The sequence below is a fragment of the Alligator mississippiensis genome, chromosome 1, assembly GCF_030867095.1.
Source record: "Alligator mississippiensis isolate rAllMis1 chromosome 1, rAllMis1, whole genome shotgun sequence".
In the NCBI taxonomy this organism is placed as follows: Eukaryota; Metazoa; Chordata; order Crocodylia; family Alligatoridae; genus Alligator; species Alligator mississippiensis.
Window position 1 is genome coordinate 28964533 of NC_081824.1, and position 21732 is coordinate 28986264.

At 43.8% G+C, this 21732-nt stretch overlaps 1 protein-coding gene across 1 annotated transcript; it reads right to left on the bottom strand.

The window, feature by feature from the left end:
* Window positions 1-15149: 15149 nt before the first annotated feature.
* C1H2orf50 (chromosome 1 C2orf50 homolog) lies at window positions 15150-20089 on the bottom strand. Its single transcript, XM_019492664.1, has 3 exons — window positions 19400-20089; window positions 16566-16605; window positions 15150-15503 (listed from the first exon to the last, which is right to left on the bottom strand). Exons 1-3 carry the CDS (start codon window positions 19654-19656, stop codon window positions 15312-15314), a joined length of 489 nt encoding a protein of 162 aa, XP_019348209.1. The 5' UTR covers window positions 19657-20089; the 3' UTR covers window positions 15150-15311.
* Between the last annotated feature and the right edge of the window lie 1643 nt (window positions 20090-21732).

Consider the following 21732-nt stretch of genomic DNA (forward strand, 5'->3'; position numbering starts at 1 on the left):
GCATGGCATTTCAGAGATTCTGAGGATTTTTTGAGTCTGATAAAAAGTTGCTTTTGGTAGACTTAGTATCATCTGCATGACTATGACAATGCAGATGGGAGTCTCAAAAATAGATCGTGAGCATTTCAAAAGAACAGTGTGCATGATAACATCTAATGCTGCTGGAAAATTACAAAATTTAAAGTGATCAAGGATCTTAATTAAGCTCAAATGTATACACCTTTACCGGCATATTTTTATTTAACTCTCTTAGATAAAATGAGTACACATAGCCGTTTACCTTTAAAATACAGCAGATTTTTTTAAATGTCTCGCCTTCCAAGAGTGGTCTATTTGTTAAACAAGCAGTCAGTAGGTTAGGTCTAATCACAAACCATAAACCCCTCCACAGTTATTGAGGTTTCTCCAGCTAGAGCCCCTTCCTGGTCAGATAGATGGCCAACTTTCCTACCAAGACAGGAAATGAATAATCAAAATGATTTACTTTCAGCCCTTGTGTTATGTGGCATTGCTTTACATCTGTTAACTAGTCACTTTTATTGAAGCTCTCATTACAAGTTAAAAGAATATGCATCACAAAGCTAGACTGCTCTAATGCAGAATTTAAAAAAATTCAGGTAACTATATAGCAATGACGTTTTTTTCTTATTTCAGTCACTTAACCTGGACTTCCTGCTTTTCTGGTCAAAGTATTCCATTTTGTACCAAACAGGATTCTTGAATCAATACATTGCAGCAAAATGTAGGATCTCTTTAAATAGCAATTCACGCTTGAATTCATTACTTATTTAATCTTCAGCTGCAGATTGCCTGGTTTGTAGCAGATGGCCATTGATTAAACAACATCACACTTGAAATAGGAATGCAAATGTTGATTGCTGTGTTTAAAAAAAATGGAAAAAATATGTTTCTTTAGTGGAACAACATTCATTTTTCTGATAATGACTTAGGATTGTTTTCATTGTTTCTCTGGACCAAAATGATGTTTTGGAAATAACATTTTTTTTCAACAGGAATTAAATCTACCTTTTATTTCAGTGAAAGTCCCTTGGCCTAGCATGACAGGGGCTCTTAAAAAAAAAAAAGTCTAATTTTGCACCCGGGTTAAATAAAGAAAATGGCCACAAATGTGGAATACGTGTTATTACCTTGTTGAAGCCACAAATTTAGAGCCCTGTTTTGTTCTGGTATCTTCTAATGTTCAAGAGAAGTTAAGCATGCACCAGAGAATAGTAGCTGGCTCTTATATGTCCCTGGGCAGTAGATTACCTGAGATCAGGGATGTCAAACAGTCTGCCCCCACGATTCCCAGAGGGGCTGGGATTTTGGGAGTGGGATCTGTCTTTGAATTCTGCAGTACAGAGCCCTGTTGGGGACTCATTTCAGTGCACAAACAACAGCTGTGTTAACTCCTGCAAGTCCCTGAGCCAACACAGCAGCTCAGGCATCTGCAGCGGATAACATAGCCAGCACTTGCCCTGCTGCCACCAGGAGCCACCCCAGTCAAGTTCTGGCCCGGAGGGCTAAATGAGTTTGACACCCCTGCTTTAAATAGTCCCTGTTTCCAGGTTTGCTTTAATGTGTCACTAGTTTCTGACAAAGGCCTTGCCTTTGACTCTAGCATTTCCTCACAAGTAGCATAGCATAGCATTGCTGGACGGTGGAGGGTCCTGATTGTACTTCCACAGGAATCAAATGGGTATGTTTCTATCAATATCTCTGGGAGCAGACCCAGCTCAGAGCAGTAAACAGAAGCCTGGCAGAGAGAAGGATGAGCACACTTAGGCTGCACGCTGCAAATGTAATTACTGCAGAATGGAGTTTGTTGCTAATGAGAAGAATCATTACTGTAGAGACCTGATCCTGTGAAGTGCTGAGTGCCCCTTTTGAAGACCCAGTTTCTATTGCTTTCAGCACGAGCTGAACATAGTATGTATATGGGTTTCACCAATCCTGTCAAAGAAGCGGGGTGCTTACTGGGTAAGAAAGCCTCTTGCCCTATTACACGTGGTGGGGAGAGGCTGGCAGTCAGCCAACCCCTCTTGGCTTCTGTGGTGGCAGACAGCAATTGTGCACTAGTCTTCCAGTTAGTGGGCCCCCTTCTTTCCAAACCACCTCTTAAATCAGAGCTTGGTAGCCCACAGGCCAGATATGGCTCACAAAAAGGTTGGGCCTAGCCCAAGAAGTCTGACCTGACCCAGGGCAGCAGGGGGAAGTGGGTGGCACACACAGCTGTCCCCTCCACAACACCCTCATCCGCACCTCCCCTGCTGCTTTCTTGTGCCTGCACGTACCCTCGTTGCAGAGGACCCAGGTATCTGCAGTGAGGGTAAGCCCTGGCCACTTGCACGCTCTTGTGGGAGTTATGAACTGGCATCATCAGAGACTGCGAGGAAGAAGCCTCTGCCCGTGGCAACAGGAGACACCGGAGACTCCCATCTTACTGTGCAAACACAAAGGTCTGCACCCAAACCTGAAGAGAAGCAGCAGCCAGGCAGATTCGGCTGTGCACCCACCATCCTAGAGGAAGCACAGGTGACTGGGGCTCCTGTGCTCTGAAGGGCAGAAGCACAATTGGTAGGAGGCTCCTGTTCTAGCCTCACCGGGCTGTGCAGGTTTGGCCACCCTGTTTTCCCAGGGTAATTTAATCCCATCAGGGCAGGGCTTTGGTGTTACACGTTGAAGTCGCGTTAAGACATTTGCTCTGAGTTTGCCAGGTTTCTTTTTCCTCCCCAGGATGAAGTTGTAGCTTCTGCTTCTCTCTGCCTGTGAAACAGATGATCTGAAGTGGGCTCTCCATTCCTCATCCCTCACACAAGTGTCTGCAACTCCTTTGGTAGTTGGTGTTTTTCTTCAAGTCTGTGGACAAATTTTCTTTTAAAATCGGAGTAAAATTTTGGCCCTTGTGCTTCTGGAGAGCAGGTTTGAGAATATAGATTCTAAGGCAGGGGTGGGCAAAATGGCAGATACTGCTGGCAGTCGAACTCCATTTCCCAGCAGCCCCTGCCCACCTTGTTGTGGCCAGTTTCCAGGGAGAGCCAGGAGTGGTGCAGCCCTGACAGTGTGAGCATGGGGTTTCCATGGAGATCAGCCCCAGCAGCACTGGCAGAGCACAAGACTGGGCAGGGAGCTGCTCCAGGGTTGGGACTGGGACCTTGCAGTGGTGACAGTGTGGTCTGGAGCCAGGGAAGAGCTGTGATCCACTGCCTGCGCACCCCTGCTCGGGGCTTGTGGGCAGTGGGTTGCAGCTGTGCCCCAGCTCTGGACCATGCTGTTGCTGCTGCAAGATCCTGATGCTGGAGCAGCTCCCCACCCAGCTACGCGTCCTGCTGGTCTCCCTGGAAACCCTGGCCCCACACCGTGCCCCTGTTCTAAGGGCTCAAAACCAGAAGGCAAGAAAAGGCCCTAAGTTAATTTGTGGGGAGTTTGACTTGTGTTTTTTAAATGCATGGGCTAGGCAATACAGTCTCTAAACGTGTGACTGATGACCTTTCATAGATGCTAGCTGCAAGGGTTGGAAGGGACCTCAACAGAGCATCGAGTCTGACTCCCTGCCTAGGCAGGAAAGAGTGCTGGGGTCAGATGACCCCAGCCAGATGCCTATCCAGCCTTCTCTTAAAGACCCCGAAGGTAGGGGAGAGCACCACCTCTCTTGGAAGCCCATTACAAATTTTGGCCACCCTTACCATGAAGAAGTTTTTCCTGATGTCTAGCCTAAATCTGCTTTCTGTCAGTTTGTGACCATTGTTCCTTGTTACCCCAAGAGGCGCCCTGATGAACAGAGCATCTCCGATCCCTTGCTGCATCCCCCTAATGAATTTGTAGGCAGCCACAAGATCACCTCTCAGCCTTCTCTTCCGGAGGTTGAAGAGGTCCAGGTTCCTCAGTCTCTCCTCATAGGGCTTGTCCTGTAAGCCCCTAACCATACGAGTGGCCCTCCTCTGGACCCTCTCAAGTCTATCAACATCCTTCTTGAAGTACGGCACCCAAAACTGGATGCAGTACTCCAACTGCGGTCTGACCAATGCTACATAGAGCGGAAGTATCACCTTGGATCTATTTGCCTTGCATCTGCTGATGCATGATAAAGTGTGGTTGACTTTGCTGATGATTTCATCACGCTGACGACTCATGTTCATCTTGGAGTCCACTATGACTCCAAGATCCCTTTCTGCTTCTGTGCTGCTGAGAGGGTCACTTCCAAGACAGTAGGTGTGCTGGATATTTTTGCGCCCTACATGAGGCACTCTACACTTGACCTTATGCCAGGGGCAGGCAAATTATGGCCTGTGGTCTGGATTCAGCCCACCAAGCAATTCCATCCAGCCCACGGGGACCCTCCAAAAGCCAAAAGATAATTATCACTGGTCCTGGCCCTCTGCAACCCGATATCCCCATACAGGAGGTGGAGGCACCTGCACCTGCTGCAGTGGCAGCTCTGGCTTCACCCTAGCCTGGCCTGACCCTCACCGCCCCCAGCTCCAAGGTAGGGGGTGCTGGAGACAAGAAGCTTCTTCCTGGCAGAGGCTTTTGCCTGGTGACCCCAGTGCTGTTTCCCAGCCCTCTCTCCTTCCCTGTGAGAGTAGTAATTCAGGTAAGGGCTCCACTGGGCCAGGGCCAGGGACTCCCACCGGGGGAAAAGGAGCTGTCCCCTACACATGGCTGCCACATGTGGCTCCAGGGACCCACCCCGCCACCCACACACCCACACCTTCCCACACACCCCACCCCCACCATACCCCCCATACACACCCGTACCCTCACACACCCCCACAAGCTTGCAAACACTCACACCCTCCCACACACCCCACAGCCCACCATACTCTCCACACACACACACACACACACACACACACACTCCCACACCCATATCCTCCCCCACAGCCTACACACACCGCCCTCAGACCTCCCACCCTATCACATACCCATGCACACACCCTATCCCCACCATACCCACACCCCGCATATCTCACCACACACACACACTCCCCAAACACATACTCCAACCACACCCCCCACACCCCCACACAATATACAAGAGTAAGATTTGATTTTGAGCTATTATGCAATCGCTTCCAAATCTATCTATCTATCTATCTATCTATCTATCTATCTATCTATCTACACACATGCACATACACATTCTATGCAAACACATGTAAATTGGCAAAATTATTTATTAATTTAAACTATTTTATAGTAGATGTTTGATTTTTAGTATATGATTTTTTTCCCAGTTCTAAGATGGCAACCCCCCCCCCCCCTGCAGCAGAAGGACTACTTCTGGAGCAAGGGGAGAGACTTCTAGTAGCAAAGGTCAGGGGTTAGGGGGTGGGACTTCTGATCCCAAAATGGCAACCAGGGGGAGGGGCACCTGTCAAGACGTGGGGTTATCCTTGCGGCGCTTGATGCTTCCCCAAAACTCATTATAGTGGCCCTTCTGCCAAAATAATTGCCCACCCCTGCCTTATGCTGATGGTATCATAAGGTCTTTGAGCTCTGGGACCTTAAACACATGCCTTTGTCCCTTTGTTGGCCCTGGGTTCTGAGGGAGGCAGATATGGCAGAGCAGCCACTGTTTGCTCTAGGCCAGGTGACAAACTTTTGGAAGAGGAAGAATCATAGAATCATAAATAATTGAGTTGGAAGGGACCTCAGGAGATCATCTAGTCCAAACCCTGCTCAAAGCTCCCCAACTAGATCATTCTAGCCAGGGCTTTGTCAGGCCAGGCCTTAAAAACCTCCAAGGATGGAGATTCCACCATCTCTCTAGGTCACCTGTTCCAGTGCTTCACCACCCTCCTAGTGAGAGTTTTTCCAAATGTCCAACTTAAACGTCCCTTGCTGCAGCTTGAGACCATTTCTCCTTGCTCTGTTTATCTGACACCACTGAGAACAGTCCAGCTCCATCCTCTTTGGAACCCCCTTCAGGTAGTTGAAGGCTGCCATTAAATTCCCCCTCAGTTTTCTCTTCTGCAAACTAAATAAACCCAGTTCCCTCAGCCTCTCCTCATAAGTCATGTACCTCTGTGCCCAAATTATTTTCGTGCTCTCCCCTGGACTATCTCCAACTTGTCCACATCCTTTCTGTAGGGGGTGCTCCAAAACTGGACACAGTACTCCAGCTGTGGCTTCACCTGTGCAGAATAGAGTGGAATAATCACTTCCCTTGATATGCTGGCAACACACCTACCAATTCAGCCTCGTATGCTGTTAGCTTCCTTGGAAACAAGGGCACACTGCTGACTAATATCCATCTTATTGTTCACTGTAACCCCCAGATCATTTTCTGTAGAGCTGTTGCCCAGCCAGTCAGCCCCCAGCCTGTAGTTGTGCATGGGATTGTTCTGTCCTAATTGCAGGACTTTGCACCTGTCCTTTGTTGAACCTCATGAGATTTCTTTTGGCCCAGTCCTCCAATTTGTCTAGGTCATTCTGAATCCTAGCCCTACCCTCCAGTGTATCTACTACATCTCCCCTTCCCTCCTCCCCCAACCCCTCCAGCTTGGTGTCATCTGTGAACTTGCTGAAGGTGCAGTCCATCCCGTCTTCCAGATCATTAATGAAAGGTAAGGAGTAGGAACTGCATTGCAGGTAGTTACTGGAAATTTGTCTGTACAAGAACAACAGAGGAGGCAAAGGGAGAGAAAAGGCTGGTAACCAAATATCCCAGGCCAGCTAAGGCCCAGCCAAAACTGGGGAAAAAGGGTTTGTTTTGCTGTTTGTACTTGGAAGCTAGCACAAACGCTTAAACCGGGGAAATTCCTGGAAAGCCAGGAAACATCCTTCATCTTAGGTGACCTATCACCTGCACAAGGGAGAAGAGATTGATGTCATATATCTTGACTTCAAAAAAGCCTTTGACCTGGTTTCCCATAATCACCTCTTAGAGAAACTGGCCAATTGTCGCCTTGGGTCCTCCACGATCTACTGGCTGGAAAACTGGCTCCGGGGTCGGACCCAGAGGGTAGTAATTGATGGAAGTCACTCATCGTGGTGTCCTGTGATGAGTGGGGTCCCCCAAGGCTCTGTCCTTGGACCGATACTGTTCAACATCTTCATTAATGATGTGGACACTGGAGTCAGAAGCGGACTGGCCAAGTTCGCTGATGACACCAAACTTTGGGGAAAAGCATCCACACCAGAAGACAGGCAGGTGATCCAGGCTGACCTGGACAGGCTCAGCAAGTGGGCAACGTTCTCCACCTTGGGAAGAAAAACCCGCAGCATCCTTATAGGCTCGGCAGTGCTATGTTGGCTAGCACTATGCAAGAAAGAGACTTGGGGGTCATCATTGACCACAAGATGAACATGAGCCTGCAGTGCGATGCTGTGGCTAGTAAAGGGACCAAAACACTGGCTTGCATCCATAGATGCTTCTCAAGCAAATCCCGGGACGTCATTCTCCCCTTGTACTTGGCCTTAGTGAGGCCGCAGCTGGAGTACTGCGTCCAGTTTTGGGCTCCACAATTCAAAAAGGATGTGGAGAAGCTTGAGAGAGTCCAGAGAAGAGCCACGCACATGATCAGAGGTCAGGGAAGCAGACCCTACGATGACAGGCTGAGAGCCCTGGGGCTCTTTAGCCTGGAAAAGCGCAGGCTCAGGGGTGATCTGATGGCCACCTATAAGTTTACCAGGGGTGACCACCAGTATCTGGGGGAATGTTTGTTCACCAGAGCGCCCCAAGGGATGACGACTAGGTCGAATGGTCATAAACTACTACAAGACCGTTTCAGGCTGGACATAAGGAAGAATTTCTTTACTGTCCAAGCCCCCAAGGCCTGGAACAGCCTGCCACCGGAGGTGGTTCAAGCGCCTACATTGAACACCTTCAAGAGCAAACTGGATGCTCATCTTGCTGGGATCCTATGAACCCAGCTGACTTCCTGCCCTTTGGGCAGAGGGCTGGACTCGATGATCTTCTGAGGTCCCTTCCAGCCCTAATGTCTATGAAATCTATGAAATTAGTGCATTGCTTTCTAATAAAAAGCCCTCCCCAGCCTGTATGCTGTTGAGTAGAATGCCTGTTTTTTTGATTACCTGGTCCCCATGCATGGTACCCCATGGCTTGTCCTGCAGATTTTTATTTGTTTCATGTGAAACAGTGCCTGACAGGAAGGCAAAAGAAGCACTGAAGGTTGCATGCAGATTAAATGGTTTGATGCATGCGGTGTGCCCTATGCTTCTGTTAATGGCAGAACAAAAACATTGCTGTGTTTATGAAAGGCCTATGGAATTTTAGTTTGAAAAAAAACTTTGCTTGGCTTGAATGAAAGTACTGTAAGCAAAAATATAAATCGTTGATTCAGTATTTGCTTTGTGATATGGCTCATTCATCTTCACCAGAGCAGTTACACTGGCATCTGTAAGTCATGCTAAGGATGGACATGTTATCTGAAATAACATGGCTTGCTAAGTAGCAGCTGTTTTTGTGAGAAGAACTTAATGTGCAAAAACATCAAGTAAAAATTTAAAAAAAGTAAAAATGGCCATCTGGGAGCCATTCTTAAAGCACCCCCTCCTAACCCAGAGCACAAGTATAGACACCCTTAGCGATTAACTCATTTAGAAATGCATAAGCTTTCTAAACTGACAGCCTACTTCGTCAGGTGCTGTGAAGGACTGGCAGAGAGCAGGGGTACTAAATAGAATTAAATAATTTAAAAGAGCTAGAAGAGTTTTTAACTTAGAAACCCTTGGATTACCTAAACATTTTAGGGATGTCATATCTGGGTGGGACTTTAAAAGGCTGCTTGGGCCATGGCAAGTTATCAATTTTAAAATAAACAACCAAAAATATCCCAAACAAAACAAATCTTTGCACAAATGACTAAGATCATAGCCTGCTAGAAGGTAAGCTTCAATTCAGATCTTTATACTTTTACATGCAGTAGTGAATACAGGTGGGTGGCAAGCCAAAAAGAGTCAGATATGTAATGTCCATTCACAGACCATTGCAATTTGGCATCTGAGTGCTGACATGTAACCTTTTTTTTTGGTCATGCCATGATAAATCATATCATAATGGTGCCCACTGAAATGATTTCTGTGAAGTGAAGTAGATCTCATTAGTTTGAAACTTAGAAATTTAGAAGGCAGAAAGAGTGGAAGTTATGTGGCTTTTCTAAGAAACATGATTGAATTTGCAGTCATCACCAATATTGCTATATATTTTGAGCTACAGGGGAAATAAATCCTTTAAACTAGAACTTTTTATGGAAAATCTTCAACGAATACCTTTGGAGAATTATATTTCTACCCTTATAAAGTGGCAAAGTATAACAAATCCGGACATATACGGTAGGCAAGGTACTGCTAAATATATACTGTACATTTCACAAAAATATTTTCTTTATTTGTCTACGAGCAGGCCCTGAAATGAGAACCTACACAATGTGTAGTTTTGGAGCACTAAAAAACTCTGAGTGCACCTGGTAGAACTAATGTAAGAGTGCTCAAAAAATACTTTTCAGACTGAAGAATGATGCAGCTACTCTAAACTCATTTGTTTTGTAACTATACAAATAATATACATATACAAAATATGGAAAAATAATTGTCCTAATGTTTAACATTTGGGATCTGATGACAAAGCTTGCAAAATTGTGTACCATAAGAACACTTTACAAAAGTTCACAATACAGTTCAAGATGTCCAAGATATATTGTTATTATTTTTCCATGGCTTATTCATAGTTTTTAAAGTCCTAATCATCTAGTCTGACTTTCTATATAAAAATGTATATTATTATAAATGAAGTTTAGTTGGCTAAAGTTTAAGATTCAGCAGAAGTGGTACTGTTAGACTGAGAAAGCAACTGGATGATGATTACAGTTATGCTTTTGCACCTGCCTTTTCTTACTTGCAAACACAGTTGCAGTCTTGGTTAGATCTCCCACTACTTTTAGGTTTTGTATATAGTGCAACTTAGAGTGTAAACACCCCAAGTAGTTTTAAATTAACTCGTCACCACAGCCCAAGGCCCAGAGAAGACTAATTTGCCCTGGTGAAATAGGTAAAAAAAAAAAAAAGAAATCATTTTCCAGCTCCAGGCAACCTCTTACTCATTCAGATTATTCAGGTTGCACTGTAACTGATATGTCTGTGTAATTTTCTAAACAATCATTTTCCTTATGGAAACATTTGTTAATGGAAAAGCATGATCGCCTGCTTTTTGTTAAAGTTGCTGCTCCCATCAGTTTCAATAGGAGTTGTGTGCACTCAGCACCTTTGGGGAAAAATAAGCTATTAATATCCAATTGTTGCCTACCAGCACTTCAAAGCCATTTTTAATCTTCTTTTCAGTTAGCTTAATCATAAAATCAAGGTATTAACTTGATCACACATTGAAACTGGGCTGCACAGTTCTATTTTTCTATGGCTGTACACTTTCCTGATTAAGCTGAAAATTCTTGTATGTTTTGGCACAAACTCAGGCATGCTTACAAATTTGTGAACTACTTGGTCAAAGATTTTTGTAAAACTTGTTTTTACCAGGGGTTTTAAGAAGCGAAATGTAAGTTAGGCCCTCATCCAGCCAACATGTACATACGGGGGTAACTTTACAACAGTGAGTAGTCTCATTAAAGTACAGTATAGTAGTAAAACTACTTGCATACAATCAGGACCCTTCTTCATACCATGTAAACATGCTCTATATCATAAGTATGATATAGAGGACCTTGTCTATTTTAGCAGGAGCTTTGCCTGGGTCAGGAAAGCAGAATTAGGCCCTCTATTTGTAAGTGAAAACAACATAAACATTTGTTGGAAGAAAATTACAGTGACTTGCAGCCATATGCCCAGAAAGAAAGTCTAAGTGTGACATTTCAGAAGTGTTCTCATTGCTTGCTGGCACAGTGTATTGGAACAAACTTTTCAGACGAGTTACTGATTTCAGGAGGTCTGTGTGAGAATGTGGGCACAATCACGCTCTTAGAGATGCTATTCTTACATTTACAGCCAAATAGAAGACTTCAAAATTTAAAAAAATTATGGAGATTACTAATATGCTATTTAGGGATATAGTCTAATTTCAGCTAGAATACCAAAACAACAAGTCTTGCTTGCTTTCTTCTTTTTTTTTTAAACAAAATTTATTTTTATACAGATCTAACTTCCATTCTCCTTGACACCTATATAAAAACAAAAATCTTTTATGGACCAAATCCGCTCTTGGGTATACTAACTAGATTAATCTGATTTCTACATACTTCATTGTACTTGTGCACGGAATTTCAGTGGGAGTTGCAGCTGTTCATCTAAAGCAGAACCCTTAGGATTAATTCTTATATCTATTCAAATTCCACATCCTCTCTGATACTAGATAGTCTTGAAAAGTCATTTCCCTTATTAGACACAAACAGCTTTGGAATTTTCTCATTGGCAAGTAGCAAAGATATAAAATGTTTTTTCACCTACTTCCATCATGCCAAAACTTTGGAATAAAGAAGCCTGATTTGACATACATTGAAGATGAGAAACTATTCATTCCAGCAGTAAATTTAAATAATTCTGAAAAGGCCTTACATCTTTTCACCAGCTAAACACTTTAACCCATTAACACTTTTAATTAAATGACAAACAAATCTGACTTTTTGCTGCAAATCCCTTGACATTACTTTTACATTATTTTGCTTGATCCAGTTCAGAAAAAAAAATATTCTGTGCTCAGAGTAAACCTGAAGTTACTCTTTCAGTAAGCTTTCATAAATCCAGAGTAACTCCATTGAACTGAAAATATGATTCACTGGGCATGTCTACATGTGCAAATAATACTCAGAAAACTGACTGCGCAGGAAAATACTGCACAGTAAAATACTGCACAGTAAGTGTGCACCCATCAGGAGCAAATTTGCTCCTGGCAGGAGCAGTTCAGGGCAGGGATACTCCTGTCCTGCCTGGCTGCTATATGGCAGCCACAGGGAGCTCTACACTCCCTTGGGCTGGCAGGTGGCACCAGTGTCAGGCCTGGACTTTAGGGGGTGGGGGGAACTGTCTCATCTTCAGGGCAACTGCCTTTCCATCCCCACAGGCAGCTGCCTGCTGTCCAACCCCTGCTCTGATCATGGAGTTGAGCCAGGGCAATGTCCACTGCTCCTGCAGCAGGCAGCTCTCAACCCCTAGCTCCATCATCAGAGCTGGGGGCTGGGACATTGCTCCCTGCTCCTGGCAGCTTCCTGGTACCAGGGTGGCTCTGATTGCAGAGCTGGGAGGGGACAAGTCCCCTTGCCCCTGCAGCAGGCAGGTCCAGCCCCTGGCTCCAAGAACATTGCCTCCTACTCTGGGAGCTGCCCCCTGCCCAGGGAGCAGCCTGCTGCAGGAGGTTATGTCCCAGTTCCCATCTTTGATCTTGAAGCTAGGGGCTGGACCTGCCTGCTGCAGAGGCAGCGGACATTGTCCTGGCCTGGCTCACTGACCAGGGCTGGCCCTAGCAGCAGGCAGCTCCCAGTGCAGGGGCAATGTCCCAGTCCCAGCTTTGACCTTGGAGGGGGGCCAGACCTGCCTACTGCAGTAGCAAGGGGACATTGTCTCCGCCTTGTCCTGCGATCAGAGCTGGCCCTGGCAGTAGGCAGCTCCCAAGGGAGGGATTGTTCTTCCTCCCTCTGCTGTCTGGGCTGACCCAGAGCAATTTGCTCCAGGTTAGCTATGTAACCATGTGCTACTGCACAGTAAATCTACCTGTATTTACAGGTAGTATAAAACTACACAGTAGACTAATCTACTGTGCAGTAGCTCAGTGCATGGTTACATAGTGATGCTTTACTGTGCAGTAGGTTAGTCTACTGCACAGTAAAGCATCTCATGTAGACATATCCACTATCTATGTTAATGTTGTTTTAACCACTCATTGCTTAATGGTGTTTTGCTGCAACCATTTTTTTTCCAGAGTATTGTTGGGTTTGGAGTGCCATCTGGAGGTTGCTAGCCATATCAATTTAAATGCTTTCATACTGAATTACAAAATCCTCACAAATTATAACTGAGATGTTACGGAAGGTTGAATAAGAACTATGTCCCATCAAGGGGTAATGGCAAAGCATTTGAATGGTGCAGTCCTCCTTCCAGTCTATTTGCAGTGTTGTGTTCCTCCATCTCCAGAATGCATTATTGTGGAATCTTAAAAGGTTCATTCCTTTCCTCCACCCTTAAAACATGTGAAGTTATTAGGGAACCTGTTAGATCCAGCAGAGCCTTAAATGGCAGTAGGTGACAGTGTCACCTACTACAGGTCTACAGTTTCTTTACCCCTAACACAGAGAACATTATATGCCAACTATTCCCCCATCTCTCTGAAGTCCCATTGACTTTCTATGAGACTTGGCTCCTTGTTGTCAAGTTTGTCTAAGTTCTGACATGCTACAGTCTGAAATAGCTGCAACTGCAAAAAAAAAATCTTTGCACCTAAGTCTGACTAGAGCACTTCATGGCTTCAGGTGATAAACCATGCTTCAGTATTACATGGCTTCCTGGTCTTCAGTAGATTTAATCTGTTTCACTGCTGCTGAGCCAGAGTCATAAGCAATTTCAATGCCCTGAGCAAAGCAAGGGGAGAAGGGTTGTGCCAAGCACCAGAGAGCAGGGATGTGGTACAATGTTGGGTGTTGTTGGTACCCCCTTTAAATTGGCATCTGGGGATGGTACCTCACTCACCCTGCCCTCGTTATGCTACCAGGCTGATCATTCTACCTGTAAAAAGCTAAAATTGGCTTCTAAAACAGCCATCTTCCTTGCATCACCCCAATGCTCTGCTCAACTCTGAATCCTTATAGAACACCAGGTCAAAACCAAAGTTTTGCTCTTTACTTTCAAAGGCCACTAAGGAAACGGCTCTAGGTATTATAGAAAATGTTACCTTCACTGTGATAATGGTCTACTTTTACAGCCAAGGTCTCCAGAGCTATGAATCTCTTTAATCCAAGGATGAATGTTTATAGGGGTGTGAGACTAGATTTTGGGGGCTAGTCTTATCTGCAGCTCTCTTTCCTGCCATGCTGTGCTGGAATTATTTAACTTGGAAACAGGGAGGCTGCCCAGGCCCCAGAGTAGTTTCTGATCTGCTTTTGGTCAGTGTACTAGAAACTTAAGCCTTATGGGTCAATTTCATGGTCTCCAACCTCCCATCTAGCCACACCCATGCCTTGCAGGTGTTAACTGTTAATGTCTAATTGGGCATAGCAGGCTTGCAGCAGGGTCACAGTCCCTGCTCAATATGGCCTCTGTATCTTTAAAAGTGCCAGTAGGTTTGCAGCCCTAGGTCAACATGTGGCCCACTCCAACCTCTGCCTCTTATGGGCTAGACTGTAGCTTGTTCCCTGCCATGGCAAGCCCAAGGCTCCTTGTACCTTCCTGGCACTATTTGGACCTCCAGCTCCCCTTGCTAGTACCAACACAGTCCACCTGTAATAACCACAACAAAAAGGTAAACCCCCCAGCTGTAACTCAACTAGAAGTGCTCAGCACAGTTGCAGTCAGCAGGGCAGTGGAGTTCCCCAGCAGTCCCTCAGCTGCAGTTATTGCCATGCAGAGCTCCTTTCCTGGCAGCTTGCAGAGCCAACCTCCTTCTCTGGCCTCAGCCTGGAGTTATATATCGACCAAGCCATGAGCCTGGGAATCATGTACTTTCTTTTGATCCAGTGCAGGTGTTCTCTGCACTAGCAGTTTCCCTCTTCTCCAGGCTGAACTCTGTCCTACGGTATTCTTGGTGTGCTACCAGCACCACCATAAGTATTCTGCCCTATTGCCTTACTGCAGAGCCTCTGGTTCTGCACTGGGTTCCTGCAGCCTATCAGTCTTCTATGGACTGGCCTCTCCTGTACATTGTTCAGTCCCCAGCTCCCTGTTAAAATTAGTAGACAGAAAACAACAACTTGCCTCACTACAGCCCAGTGATTTTTGAAAATGAAAAAAGGAATATGATTCTGCAAGATGTTGTGATCTTTAGTTATTTTAGGATCTCCCTTTGTTGTTTGTACTCAGCAGATAAAAACATGCAGCAGAAGATGCATTCTGGCTCCTGTTCCCTCTGAAATTAATGGCAAAATTACCATTTGACTGTGATAGAAACAAGATTGGGCCCTGTAGTATTAATAATACATATGTTTATCTGCTTTGACCTCTCCCCCAAAGTGAAAACAGGACTTCCTCAAAAGGCTTTCAGGAACAAGGTTCATTTTTACTCTTGAAAAAATGTCATGTGGAGCAATGATACCAGTCTTTCTGGGAAACATTTGATGCATTATTACTCCACCTACTACATTCCTTAATATGGATTCTTGCAAAAAAATGTTGGTGGCATTTTCTTTCTACCACTAACAAGGCTGAAGCTCATTTTCAAGTTTCTTCTTTCGTCCTCCACTGTTGATGAAGTAATCCATGTTCACTAGCATCCTGCCCAATTCAGTGTTCATTCTGCTGCCGATAGCCTGGTTGGTGGTGTTGGGGATTGTTTCGGAAAACACAGAAACAAATTTTGGCAGTGGTTTCTGCTCCTTTTTCTTGCCCTAGGTAACATAAATAAAAAGAGTGTTACAGATTATGTTTTCAAAAACATGTATCTTCCATTTTCAAAAGAGACTTCAGCTTTGCAGTGCCCAAATCACTTTGGAAAAGTTATTAAGAATTTTGGAAATTTTCTCCTATGTCTTATTCACTAAATGTATGTGAACATGCTGTGTAGATGCAGTACAATTAATTATCATTAATTGAAATCAAGGAGAATCCAATCATCTTCTGAGAAGACTGACCCGTATTTACTGTTGAAAGGAATAAAAATCCCAAACAATGATCTCCAACAGAGCAAAGAGAGGACAGTTTTTCTAAATATTAAATTGAGTACCCAGCATTTTATGCACAGCTTTCATCAGAAGGCAGTTTCAAACTGTCTCATTGAATTGTCCACTGGTTAATTGTGTTGTCATTCGTTATTTTAAAGTATAAAGGCGGGTAGTCCTGTGACTTTACGTAGGCAGTTTCCCAATTACTTCAGTAAGGAGGTTTCAATTATTCCAGTGAGGAGTAAGAAGGGCTGAAGGACTGGGACCAAAATAATTGGGATGCACTTTTGTAAAAATACCTCCCCCTTCCCCACCCCACCCCCTTCCCCTTAAAATACACAATTCTGTTTGCAGTCAGGACTTACAGTCCCCATTTGAAATCAGTGTTATTTTTTTACCATTGACTTTCATGGGAGCAAGACTTTCCAGGAAAATTCATTGACTTCAGCATTTCACAGGCTATCAGTCAAAAGAGAATGTGGCCATATTGTGGCAGTGATTTTTTCTCTTTTTTTATATGTTTCAGCTTCCTTTTAAATGCTTACCCACTTATGGGCTTTGTTAATTATTTAAAAGAGAACTAGAACCCACACGTTGCATTTAATCTGTTTAGTACAAATATAGCAGATGACTGGCACTTCACATCTCATATTTACTCCCAGCTCTTAATCTTAAAGCAGTTGACAAATTATATTCGAGGGTGTTTCAATTAAAAAAGCTAGCCTACTTCAAACTGTTACAAACCAAAAGAGAACTTGTGTTACAGTTAGTAGTTTATCTCTAACTTACCAATGGGTCATAGTCCTTCAGGAAACTCCAATTTTGATACCTAGAAATAGAACCCAAGATTTTTACTTTAGTGACATGATCCTATTAGGTACTTTATTTTTTATGTTCTATTTTTGTAAATCAACTGAATGCTGTATCACAGAATCGCTGTTCTTTTTTGGTTGCAGTTTTATTTTAAACAATCCATTACTTTTTGTTTTTTCTTTCTAAAAGAGAATTGAGTAGATGCAGTGTCAGAATTGGCTAGTTTTTTAACTATAAATGCTTGCCATTCCTGTGTGTGTCCTACTGAAAAGAAGGGTGCATTAATGGAAGACCCCAGTCACAGTGTACAAATGCATAGTAAGAGACAGTACGTGTATTGAATAATAAAAAGAAGAGTTTCTACTTGTATGTTATGAGGAAACACTGTTCATTCCACAGAAATAGATAATGATGATAGTGTCTTTGCCTTTAGTATAGATCATATTTTGGAGGCTGTTTCCTCCCCTCTCTCTCTCCCTCTGTCTTCTCTCATAATGCCAGGTTCTTTTACCTAAGCCACAGGACCTGACCATTATAATAAAATCAGACTTCTTTTTTTAGAACCAAACTACAATTTCATCTTAGAATGAATCCGATTTTGAATTTGTATTCAACTTAATTGCAAGCTAATCATTCAAGTTCTTATACCATGCTCATCTGAAGTGAGCAACATTGTGGAAGCAAAATATGGGACACTGTCCTGGATGCTCTACAGACAGGCAATGAAACTAGACTTTGCCACTTCTGGTGCCAGCTAGTGTAGATGCCTTAATACAGCATGGCAGACGAGGGAATTTGGTCTTTTAAGGGACAGTTGCCGCCTGCATCAGAAGCAGTAGAGCTGCATTTGTGTGATGCCAGGCAATGTGCTGATGTGTCCTCTTGATAGACATTACCTGATGCTGAGTCAGGGCCAGGTTTTCAGATTTGTGATAAAAATCCCATTGCAAGAGTTGTTGGAAACACTACAATAAAGCCCTGAAATTTATGACCGTGTTTCCTCTTCTACCTGCCTCTCCCCTGCCCAGCCCCTCCCCCCAAGCATCCTCTCTAAAGTGAAAAAGCCACGCTGGTACAAGTGTAATATTGGTGGTATTACTATGCCTACACAGTAACTAGGGGTTATTGCCAGCACAGCTATCAGGTTTATGTTCTCTTGGAGCATGATTCTGTAGCCAAGTAGCTTGGCCACTCAGCTGAAGTAGCAGAAGGCCGGGAACCTGGTCTCTGCTCCTGTTTCTGTACTTGGGGACTGGTTTCCATGATCCAGGAAGTCTTTCTGGCCTGGGTTCCTTGGTGTGGGCCAACCCAGCTATGTTGGCAGAAGCCCCTAATATAGATCTAGACCAAGCTGTATGAGCAAGTAAGGGCAACTACCTGCAACAATGTTTTATGCAGCCAGCAGTAGAGATACAAGCCTAGTACTGAGAATCAAGAAACGGATTCTGTTCCCTGGCTCCATTACCAACTTGCCATATAACTCTGGGCACATCCCTTTACAGACTGTGTGGAGTTTCTGCATCTTGAAAATGGAGACAGTGAAAGTTTACCTTTCTGTAAGGTGCTACAACAGCTATGGAGGGAAAGTGCTATTATGGCATTGATAAAATAACAATGATAGTTACTATAATAGCAATGATAATGATATGTATTTGCATTCCTGTACTGAGAGAGGCCCCAACTATGGGTCTCCACTGCTCTGGGCATATATACAATATCTGTATCCAGAGGTACTAGCAATAGAGAAAAGCTTGGGCCTCTGCAATTTAACCCATTCACTTGCAGTCTGGTTTTCTTGTCAGGCCACTAGCAGGCAAAGGACTTCTCTTATCCTAAGTGTTCTGTGTGTGTGTGTACATGAGTGCACACATGTATATGTATGTAGAAGGTGGGGGGTGTGGATCTGGAACAGCTGGTGATATTTCTTTCAGCTCTGCCTCTAGGAGAGATAACAAAAAAATTAAAAGTATGTCACTGAAAAAAGAAATACTGACATGGTTTTTACTTACTCCAAGAAGCTGAGGAGTAAGATAAGTTACCAGAAGATGTATTTCCTCATTCCTATTGAATCCATCTGAGCGCCTTCTCCTCTCCTTCCTCCCTGGTAGCTGGGTAAGGCTGGCATACAATTACAACTCAAGCCAATCTTGGTTTCACAACGGACATTCTTGTAACCAGCCTGTTTATGTTGCACATCAGAGATTTGAATTCAGATATTCTGAGAGGCATCTTAATGCTTGGTTCTTTCAACTCAGCAGTGTATACCGCCTGTCAAAGCATAGTTTATGACCTGCATGTGCTGAACACCCTGCTGATGTATTCGTAACAATGGGATTTTCCCTGTGTGTATGTTTGCATGTGGGTTTGTGGCATGCAAGAGATTTACGGATTTGAAATACAGTAATTTTTGGCAGGACAGTCTGTCCAGGCTCCATTTCAGCCATTTCCAAGTAGTAGAGGACATGCAATAATATCACTCTCTGTGATAAATTACAAATGCGTCACGACATATCCTGGCTCTGTGGACCTCCACGTAAAGCTGAGTAGTATCCAGCATGCTGTCCCTTTGCACCTCCATTACAGCTCCAGCCTGACATGCCAGGAGATACTTTACTTGTGTGTTTTTGAAAAATGAAGAAAACAGAGGAGAAATGTGGTCTTAGCAGCAGCTGGATTCACAGCCTCATAAAAGCCTATGTAGTGCAAGTCTTTCCATTGATATATCGAGCTTTGCATTAGGCCCTTGGTCTGTGGGGAGCTGCAGTAGCACTGTTAAGAGGAGAATGTGATGTTGGACTCAAAGTACTTACCAACACTTTCTTCCCCTCCATTCGGCCTCCACAAACTCCCTCCAAATTTTGTCCTGTCGAACCTGGTCCTGCCGCAGGGCTACTTGTTCTTCCTCCCGGGCCCGGGCTGCCTTGGTGGCTGTAACAGCTCTTCCAAGCTGGGTGCTGCTGAAAGCAGGAGATGAGGATGAGGATGAGGCCAGTTCCACCAATGATTTGGTTGCTGATAACTGGTACCCAGCTGAGGTGTTTCTGAATCCAGGTGATCTGCTCCCCATTGTGTGTGTATCTACTCTCACGTAAGATGGTGTCACCACTAGGTAGGTTAAGAGGAGATGCTTGCCAGATTCATCCACCCTGCTGCTTTCTCTCCTCTCACCCTTGGCAAGTAAAAGCACAGCTCCAACTGTGACTGTGTACTATTTTTATTTCCCCTTTGGTTAAGCAGCACTTTCTACTAGTAGCTTCACTATAGCAAGAACTTTGCAAAGAACACTTGTTAGAAGAATAAAAATCCTGGCTGTAAACAGCAAATCCTAATGCTCAGCTTGAGAGACCAGTCAGCGTTGGGTGCAGTTGAGACCACGCTCCATGTTGCTTTCCCAGTCCCCAGGATAGGTGCTGAGCTAGCAGCAAAGTCTGCTGTAGAGAATGATGTTGAGTTTGTCAGGCTTAGGTTTTTGTTCTGTTTGTGCAGCAGAAATAAACCCCCTGATGACTGCTGGTTTCCCCAGTGTGTTTACTGTTGCCATTGGAAACCAGGCTTGCTCATGAATATTCACTGATAAGGGAGTAGAAACTAATGGAAGCAGCTATTGGGATCTTGACTCTGTGCTACTCTTCTTAAGACAGAGTTGCCTTTTCTTTAAAATAAGCAAGGACTTCTTTTCCAGACCTGAGAAAGTTCACTTTGTGTCTAAATGCTTTTCTAATATCTCTCCTAACTAGTCCAATAAAAGATATTACCCAAGAAACCCCTTCTCGAATATTTTCTGGATCATCACAGCTTCAATACTCCTAATCTGCTTTAAGATAAGGTCCTTCTGTGAATCAGCCTTAGTTTTACACTTTTGAAAGCCTCTTAATTTTAGGCTGAAGAAAGAAAACAACTGAGTAGCAGCCCTGGACAATCAATAATCTGTTCTGGAGAACTGATATTACTTTCTTATAGCTTTTTGAGAAAATAGGACAGTGGCTGCTAAAAGTCCCTGGACATGCTGTGGCTAATACACTTAACTGGAAGCTGGAAGCATACAACTGCCTCCTGCCTTATTTGCCTGGTAAAGAATTCGCTGTATATTTCCCCTAGTGAATAGTTTCACTGGATGAAAAATAAGGGGGGGCTCATGGTATACACAAATATTAATTCAGTGAATGGTGTTAAAAAAATGAACAATTTCAGAAAGTCAGATTGTTTCACTTAAAAAAAATGATTTTTTAATTTCTAAATGTTCTTGTTTTGAAACTTGCAAAAAGATTAATTTTTTTAAAAGGTTAAAAAACTGAAAGCAAAACAAAATATTTCATTTCAGGTCAAATTAAGTTTAGGGTTGGTTGGCAACTTTGTCTTTCCTGGGAAAAGCCAAAAAAAGAAGGGTTTGTGGTTGACCCCAAATAAGTTTTTCTTTTTTTTTTGGTTTCACTAGCAGACCACCATTGACTTCCATTTGAAATATTAGAATAGAGTCTCAGACAACTCAGTATAATTTTTGTGCCACTCCTATGTATTCTCCCAGTGCTGGTTTGTCAGCCGCTAGCTGGTCTTCATTCGAGACTTTTTCACCCTCATTTCTTCAGTGAGTTAATAATAAGTAAAAAAAACCCCCAAACCCAAAAAAACCCAACCCTGTATTTTTTTGCATAGCGCACTCCCCCAAATAAGACATGCATCTTGTTTTGATGACAGTAGGATAAAGAAAAAAAAGATTTGTTTTTCAGAGTTATGGCTCCATAGACCAGGGACAGAGTCTAAACTTCAAATCACTGACCCTCCATTTCCTGAATAACCAAAGCTGAAACCCTAGCTACTGCTGAAGACTAGTTCCCATGGGTACATCTGTGATATTGAAAAGAGATCAAAACAGTCTGCAAGGCTGTGAAACAGAAGAAGAGAGACCAGGAGTAGCTAAAAGACAGCAAAATTGCCTGAAGAAAGGTTAGCTTGATTAGGGAAACATGAAGACCATTAAAAAGAAGAGACAATCATTAACGCCTGTAGGATGCAGAGCCAGTTGACTCCCTGAGCTGCCTGAACAGAAATGCCACCGCTGCTGCCAGGTGAAGCAGGAAGCAAATCAGGGTACTTCTGTTCTGAGCAGAAAATCAGCTTTCCCACTTAAGATATGCACCCCATT